Consider the following 8,634-nt stretch of genomic DNA (forward strand, 5'->3'; position numbering starts at 1 on the left):
GGATTGCTCGATCGTGGGGGTGGGGTGGGAGAAGGAACCGGGGTACAGACGTCTGCAGGCTCCAGGCCGCGGGATGCTGCTGCTTTTGTGAGTAGCTCCGGAGAGAGCTGCGTTCCGGGCCGCCCGCGGTGACGGGAGCCCGCCCGGCTGCGAGGACCCGGGCCTGCCCAGAGCGCAGCGCCCGGCGCGAAGGCGGGACCGACGCGGGCCTGTACGCCGCGGCGAATTTGTAATCCCCGGCAAAGCACCCCATCCCGGGCCGCCCTCGGGAAATGAAGCCGGGAGAAAGAAATTAGAGGGGGCAGGAAGAAGAACGCGGAGGCGGAGAAACGGCAGAGAAGGGCAAAGCGGCCTCGGCCGCAGCTTCGTGGCCGGAGCCCTAGAGCCCAGTAAACGCCGGCAGACAAGGGGCACAATGGTCTGGGCCCGAGGCCAGGGCTGGGGGACAGGATGCAGGGAGGAGAGCAGATGGCTCCCACCACCAGCACCTTCCACCGGAATTCCTTCCCTCCGGGTCGCTGAAGGCCTCCTGGAAGGCACCAGCAGATGACTTAAGAGCTGGGGCAACTTCTGCTGTTCCCCACCCCCGCACCTCTGCACCCCGTTTGGGGACGGGTCAGAGGTCATAGAGAAATGCCATTCCAGAAGGAATACCTGGGGAAAATATTTTATTGCCACTGAGAAAGTCAGTCTAGGGTTCTCCCCTCACCCTCTCCCCCCATTGGGGACAGGCTGGGGGGAAGATCTCCTGTGAAAAGGACAGAGAATCCAGAAAGGGCACCCAACCCAAAATACGTGTGCCCTCTGTGGCAGAGCGGGGTTGGGGAGGCTGAAGTCAAAGGGGGACATTCAGGCCATGTCCATTCCTCATTACCGGCCCTGTCCGGTCGACTACAAAATCTACGCAAGCAATGACTGTGGTTTTCCCCTACTTAAAAGCGTGTCACTTCTCGCTCTTTGGCCTATTCTCGCTTATAAGTCCAGGGTTGACGCGGCAGTAAACAACGACTTACGACCCCAACTACAGGACCCCTGGCCCTGGAGAAGGCTCGGGTTCGCACGTGTCTCTAGGGAAAGACGCGCAGGTTCATTCGGCAACCACCGGGTCCGCTGGGAGGAGACGATGTTGCGGGAAAGCAAAGTGTCCCCAGCCTCCCACCCCCCGCCACCATCAACCATCTGTCCGCCTCCCCTCCCACCTGCCAGCTTCCACGCCAGACTTGAGTCAGAGTGGGGGTGGGGTGGGCGGAAAGAGGAGGCTCTCCCACTCCAATGCTCCCTTCCCCCACACCCACCGAGGACCGTGGCGGGGGTAGTGGGATGCGCTCTGTGGGACCTGCGGCCCGCGCCGCAGCGCGCAGGCTCCGGGACTCAGGCGGCGGCAGATGGCCTGCAGCACTCGGCCCGGCCCCCACGCTAGCCACGTTTGCCAGCGTCATCTCTTCCCCCGCCTCCTGCCCCGCCAAACCCTGCGGCCGAGCAGCTCCAGATCCCGGAGGGCTCCCCGGGCGAAACTAAGCGGGGAGGAGAAAGGGGCGGAGAGCGGGGAGAACCGAGTGGGAGGGCGACCCTGAGTCCCGCTGCCCGCCCCCCTTCTCCCGCCTTTCTCTGCGATCTCGGAGCGGGGGCTCAGCCGCCCCCAGGGTTCGGGTTACAGAAGCTCCTCATTGCCATGCTAATGGCGAACTCGGGTTGAAGGAAGTGGGCTGCGGGGTCCCAGTGTAGAAAAGGGAAGTTTCTTTTCTTGTCCTCGGCCGCTCCACGCCCACCGGGGGTCCTCCCGGCTAGCCCGCCGCGTCCTCCCTTCTCCCCATTCTGAGCTGACGGAGCTGGTGGCCAACCTCGCCCTGCGTCGCTGTTCACTGGGGTCATCACAGCCCCTAGGCCTCACGCAGGGACAATGCTGTGCCTGTGCCTTGGGAGCCTGGAGTGTTTTGTCGCCGGATTCCCACCCTTCCGGCTCTGTCAGCTTGGGAATCTGCCGCTGTTGCAGCCACCCAGCGCGCCCCGACCCACCTACTCCCGCCACGACGAGGGCCCAGGAGCCCCAATCCCTTCTTACCTCTGGCTAGTTCACCTTTCGGAGCTCGGCGGGGCGGGGTAGGGGGTGGCTCCCAGCCCCCACCTCCCGGAGGGTGGGAGGTGCGCGGATTCGGGCGCGCGCTAAAGGCAGCCTCTGCTCCCTTTCGCCCCAGAGCTGTGAAGCTGCGTTGGCAGCCACCGCAGCTTCTGCCGCCTCCTGGGCCGCCTGGGGGGGCGACTGCGCGTCACCTAGACCGAGGAGCGCCGGGACTTAAATGCCACTGAAACGGTGATCCATCACCGCCGGAGCCGGCAAACTTTCGTAGGCGGCTCGGTTATTGGCTGGCTAAGTCACGTGCGTCTCTCCGGGCGCCCTCCGCCCTCGCTCCCCCCCCTCTTGCGCACTGTACATTCATATCATTTTTCTTCTTCGGCCTCATGGAGGAAGTGAGAAAGTTGGCACGATCACCCACGGCTTCCCAGGACCCGGTCACTCAGTGACAGATGGACAATGCAAGGATGAGCTCCTTCCTGGAATACCCCATCCTTAGCAGTGGCGACTCCGGGACCTGCTCAGCGCGAACCTACTCCTCGGAGCATGGGATTACAACTTTCCAGTCGTGCGCAGTCAGTGCCAACAACTGCAGCGGTGACGATCGCTTCCTAGTGGGCAGGGGGGTGCAGATCAGCTCGCCCCACCACCACCACCATCACCACCACCACCACCATCATCACCCTCAGCCGGCCACTTATCAGGCTTCTGGAAATCTGGGGGTGTCTTACTCCCACTCAGGTTGTGGTCCAAGCTATAGTGCGCAGAACTTTGGTGCGCCTTACAGTCCCTATGGGTTAAACCAAGAAGCAGACGTAAGTGGTGGGTACCCCTCGTGCGCTCCTGCTGTGTACTCTGGAAACCTCTCATCTCCCATGGTCCAGCATCACCACCACCACCACCACCACCAGGGTTATGCCGGGGGCACGGTGGGCTCGCCTCAGTACATTCACCACTCATACGGACAAGAGCACCAGAGCCTGACCCTGACCACGTATAATAACCCTCTGTCCCCTCTCCACGCCAGCCACCAAGAAACCTGCCGCTCCCCTGCCTCGGAAACGTCTTCTCCGGCACAGACCTTTGACTGGATGAAAGTAAAAAGAAATCCTCCCAAAACAGGTGAGGCCTGCCGACCAGTGGATACAAACCTACAAGAGTCTGGCAAGGAAAACTAACATTTTTTTTTTTTAAAGCAAGGGTTCTTGGTTCTGACCAGTATGGTTGAGCAAGGAGAGAGTGCCCAGGTGTGTTGAGCTAAGCAGTCTCTGGACTGTTGTACTTGTTGAGGGGCTAGGGTCTAAATGTTCTGGAAATAGGAAATGTGTGTGTGTGGGGGGGTGAGGTGTTGGTGTTATCCTGCTAGTATCTCCTGGCTCCATTAATCATCAGTCTGACCAAGCTAATGCATGAGTTCAGGTTAACACCCGATTGCTCTCCAATACCATTTGGGGATTGGAGACGTTCTTGATTTACGCTTTACACGGAAAGTTGCCCTGAAGAACATAGGGCATCTCTGATTGATTTTATAGTTTCTTCTTCTTCTTCTTCTTCTTCTTCTTTCAATTTCATCTTTTGCTCTCATGGCTTCTTATCCCACCGCAGGGAAAGTCGGAGAGTTCGGCTACGTGGGTCAGCCCAACGCCGTGCGCACCAACTTCACCACTAAGCAGCTCACGGAGCTGGAGAAGGAGTTCCACTTCAACAAGTACCTGACACGGGCTCGCAGGGTGGAGATCGCTGCATCTCTGCAGCTCAACGAGACACAGGTCAAGATCTGGTTCCAGAATCGACGCATGAAGCAGAAGAAACGGGAGAAAGAGGGGCTGCTGCCCATCTCTCCAGCCACCCCTCCTGGAAGCGAGGAGAAGGCTGAGGAATCCTCTGAGAAGTCCAGCCCCTCACCCTGCATCCCTTCGCCGGGGTCCTCTACCTCTGACACCCTACCTACCTCTCATTGAGGCCTTGTTGGGCCCCAGCCCCTGCAGTTCAGCCTGCTCCTAGGAACAGGAGCTTTGGACTTAAAGCACATTCTTAGCTTATCTTGCTTTCCATTGAAGCCTCCCCCCTCCCATTCCTAGCTGGAGAGCTCCTAGCCAGGACAATGGATTTCCAGGGAAGTCTGGACTGGAGACTTGCTAAAGGATGCTGCTGCTGCTGCTGCTGTTAACTCCTTAATCCAGTTTGGGTGCCAACATTAATTCCTGTGGGTCCCTAGGAGAGTTCCCCAGACCCTCTTGTTCCTTTCAAACACTCTTTTGGAAAAACAGGCTCCTTTGCCAGTGAAAATATGCCAAAGAGAGGCCCCTCGTCTTTTACCTCAGCTGCATACAGTTAGCCCCTCCACCTTACCCTTCAATGTAGGATAGAGTTTGGGAGTTCATGGAGATGTGCTATGAGTGTATTTATGCCAATTAACTCATCCCTTAATTTAATTCAGTTTCCAGTGTGTGGGTTTGCTGGTTGTAAATACTTTGTCCTGAGAGGTTTATCTTTATATAGATTTTTCTAGAAATGTTTTAGATTATGTGTCTAAAACAGACAGGGTGGGCAAACTCTCACATTTGGTATAATTTTACATATGACTGTAGGTGTCAGGGTAAGTTTTCTCACTTCCACCCAATCAGATGCCCCCCAGAGCAGCTTCCATTTGTTCTTTCAAATGGTTAAGAAGGCCTTGAGAGAGCACAAGATTCGGAACCTGGCTTCCTGTGTTAAATGCCTCCTAACCTGCCCCTTTCTTCTTGCCATCTCTGGCCACTCTATTTTAAATTCCTGCTGGATAAGCTGGAGCCTAAAGGAATCATTCAAAGCAGCCTCTTCCTTCCACAGGTACCTTGACTGGATGTTTTCAGCTCAGTTGTTGATGATGTGATGGGTGGCACAATGAATGTATATCTTGTGTGATTCGTGAATAGTCTTTTGCATGTCGCACAATGTTTTGATGTCCCTGAAGTAGCACACTGAGTCCTGTCAGTTACCTTTTGTGAACCTATGATATCCCTCATTTCCTGTACAATCATGAACAGCTCTGAGATCCTGGGGTGATGTGATCCGGAGCAGAGTTTACGGGTCTTAAGATGTCTGTAATAAATAGATCCAGTTTCAGGTATGCTGCAGCGTTTGTATGTGGCTGGGTTACCATTGTGGAGTCCCAGTAAGCTAGCTGGTTTCATGTGGGGAAGGGGAGATGGGTGCTGTGTGTTTTCAAAGAGGTGGATCGTTTCTTCTTGAATAAAAAGTGAATGTTTTCCATTATCAAGCAGCTGACGCATTCCCTATGAGTGCAATTTTATCAAAGCTGGGGTCTGTCTAATAGCTTCTCTTTCAATGAACAAGAGCTCACTTCTTGCGAAAGTTCATATTGGGGAAAGAAAAGAAAATGAATGGTGAAGAAATTTATGAAGTAGATCTATTTTTGAAACAAACATGGATACTTTCTGGGTCAAGTGCTAACCTTTTCACCTCCAACTGAATGTTGACATCTATATAAACAGAACCCCATTCTAAAGCTGAACCTGTCTTCAGCCAGTCTCTCCTCACATCAGTGACCCAAGAGCTAAGAGATTCACATTTAATTAGATCCTGTATAAAGCTGTTTTGTGGATGGATCCTTCCCTCTCCCTCCCTTCTTTTTGGACTGTCGGGGGTTCTTCTAATATATTTCACCCTTTACATGGAGTGTGGCCTGTTTTCAGTAAACTCTTACTTCCCTCCTCCATTCTTCCGGATCAACATTTTACCCCTTCCCACTACTCACTCCCTTCTCTGGGTTGTATATCTTTTACCTTACATACTGATTTCATAACCTTTCTGGCTAGGATGGGTTCCAAGCTATAAGTCCATGTCACATAACCAGAAAGAAAAGTTCTCCTTTTCTCCTCTGGGCTCAACAGGTTCTTCCAGGTGAACTTGTGGTAGCCGACCTGAAGCCTTTAAATTTTCATGTTGTTTCTGACCTAGGCAAATGCCTATTCTCTTAGAGGAGATCAGCAAATGACAGAGTTCAAAGTTCCTCTCCTCCCAGGCCTCTTCCCACTTACCCTTTACTTTCACACATTTTTGCAAGCTTTAATTTGGTCCCAAGGGCAGTGCAGAAAATTTACAGCATTACAAACAGATACAGACATATGACTTCCTTCCTTCTCACAGGGTGTTTTACAAAGGATTGGCTGGCAGAGGGAAAACCCTGCAAAAACTTGGAATCTGCAGGCCTTCGCAAGCCTGCCTGAGAGTTCACAGCCTTGTTAAAGGAGGCAAGCCGGGTCTTCACAGACCTAGTGGCTGCGGCCATATCAAGGGCATGGTGCCCGCCCTTTGGCTGCCGGGATCTGCGGTTGCCTCTGAAAGACTCCAGTGGATGGAGGAGAACTTCAAAGACGGTCAATCCTTTCTTTCATTTCCCGCCCTGGCCTGATGCTGTATCTATTGTTTATTAGTGTAAGGCCACACAGCAAAACAGATGGCTGACTTCCAAATACTTTAATGTGCTAAAGTGTCATTTGCATGCATGCCACTGCCTTGATTTCAATATCTAAAAGCACAACCAGACCCGCTGGAATCCCGGAGATTCCAATCTTTAAGGTGCTGGTCTTAATGCAGTTGGGAGCAACGAGGCCGATAAATTATGCCTAAACATCCTTAACCTTCTCTAGATCGTAGAATAAATTAGTTAACGAGCAATGTATTTAGGAGGCATTAATATACCTTTCAACAAGGAAAACATTTGTATCTTTTTAGCTGTCCCAATCGATTAAATCAAAGGCGCTTAACACATCTTATTTCAAGGTTTCTTTTTCTGCTTTGGTCTCCCAGCAGTGTGGTTAGCTCCTTGAAAAATGACAGCAATGGTCCTGGAAAGGACATAAAGAGGAAAAACAAAACCATCAGTAAACTTCAAAAGGAAACAAGGGTCTCTATTAGAGATATGGGATTAATTGACAGTTCTAGTCTCTAATGCTTTCCCTTCACTTCCTCTATATTCTTGGGTAGTGATCCCCCAAATTCAGGGTGTCCTCACACTAGGCTGAGGGGAGGGCTGGCTGTGGCTCTGCTCTGGGCTTCACCTTTGAAAGTTTACTTTTAGAGGCTATTCAGATGCAGTGGTGTTTTCCTCAGGGGCAATCAGATTCAAACCGATCAATATTTACTCAGTCTGAAAGGGTTGTTGAAAAGGCTGCTAACAACAAACTGCTTAGCTGCTCACGCCTGTTTAATCTCAGGTTCACCGAAAGTTCAAGAAGAGATGAATGCAGTGATGGGTCACTTTAGAATGGATCCCGCGGTTTATCTGAGCTCTCAGCTAGAGGCAACAATTATAGTTCCATCCCACTTCAGGAAAGGGGCAACTTTCCTATTATTCTTTTGCTAAACAATGTTTACTAGAAACTTAAAACACTTTCTTCTTCTCCCTTCCTGATTCTCTCCCCGCCCCCAGTCCTTGCTTTTTTGGGAAGCTTTGAGTAGCCCTTCTCCTGCCGTTTTCTCTGGTTTTCTGTCAATCTATTAGGTTTCATTAGACTTAAAACAAGTTACATTGGATATTTTGAAAACAAAGTTAAATTTAGTCTGACAGAAGTGATCCACTTTATTTCAGATACCAGGAGCTAAGAAATGAAGCTGTTTGGACTATTAGGGTTTATTTAGGCAAAAAGAACAGGGCAAGATTGAATTGAAATCCATTTGTGTTTGAGTAATATTGACAATCAAAGCCTTAGTGGCCCTCCGAGACGGCTCTTCAGAAAAGAGTTGGGGAGAGCAAGAGGAATTAGTCTGTGCAGAAGCAAATACCTCAGGTGGAAAGTCAGCTTTAAAATTTGACCCTCTTCTAGAGCACGAGCTACTGAGAGATGAGAAAAGAATACCCAAGGAAGCCAGTGGGGAATGATGGGCAGAAGATGCTGGACACTGAAGCTAATTGCTACAGCTCTTCAGAGGTCAGAGTTCATGTAATCACTGCATAAATGCATACTAAATAGGGGTTTATTAAGCCTTCCTGATGGCTAAGCACGTCTGTGAAAAATGGTCACCGCTGTTTGTCTTTCTTCCTTAAGAATAATTATTCTTGAAGTTAGGAGCTCCAGGCATTTGAGTTTAATTTACTACTTTGAGAGATACGCAGCATGTTGGTTCGGTGTTTATGCTGGGTGGGATTGTACAATACTTCAGAAATGTTATGGCTTTTCCAACACACAAGGACACAAGTTAGCATGCTGTTACCACTGGGCTATAAGATAAGGGCGTCACTGGCTGGCTGGTTTTGCAAATCCTATGCTGCTGATAAGCTTACTCCATGCCCGTCTTTGGGAGGGCACACAGAAGTTCTGCAGAACTACACAGCCTCTTATTTTACAAACCAGGAAAAGGTACCCAGGCGTGGAATGATTCGCCTAACAGCACATATTGTCATGCTCTTACTTTCTAAATAAAAACCGGGTGGCTTACAGCCCAAGTTCAGCACACTTTTCCATTTTAAAATCCTGGTTTTCCCTCCAGTTGATGCTTTGTGACTTATTTCAGGCTGGACCTCATCCACCTTCGTCCACTTCTGTTTCACTGAC

The 8,634-nt window shown here is 51.1% G+C and overlaps 1 protein-coding gene across 2 annotated transcripts; it reads left to right on the forward strand.

Annotated features, from left to right (window-relative positions):
- The first annotated feature begins 2,441 nt into the window (after positions 1-2,441).
- HOXA1 (homeobox A1) lies at positions 2,442-4,133 on the forward strand. 2 transcript variants are annotated; one of them, XM_004582426.2, is made up of 2 exons: positions 2,442-3,196; positions 3,680-4,133. In XM_004582426.2, exons 1-2 carry the CDS (start codon positions 2,527-2,529, stop codon positions 4,033-4,035), a joined length of 1,026 nt encoding a protein of 341 aa, XP_004582483.2. In that variant the 5' UTR covers positions 2,442-2,526; the 3' UTR covers positions 4,036-4,133. The 2 variants fall into 2 exon arrangements, with proteins under 2 accessions (XP_004582483.2, XP_036349548.2); XM_036493655.2 differs by lacking the exon at positions 3,680-4,133 and having other exon boundaries at positions 2,488-2,889; positions 3,102-3,161.
- Positions 4,134-8,634: the final 4,501 nt, after the last annotated feature.

This window comes from Ochotona princeps, chromosome 20 (genome assembly GCF_030435755.1).
Source record: "Ochotona princeps isolate mOchPri1 chromosome 20, mOchPri1.hap1, whole genome shotgun sequence".
NCBI lineage: Eukaryota > Metazoa > Chordata > Mammalia > Lagomorpha > Ochotonidae > Ochotona > Ochotona princeps.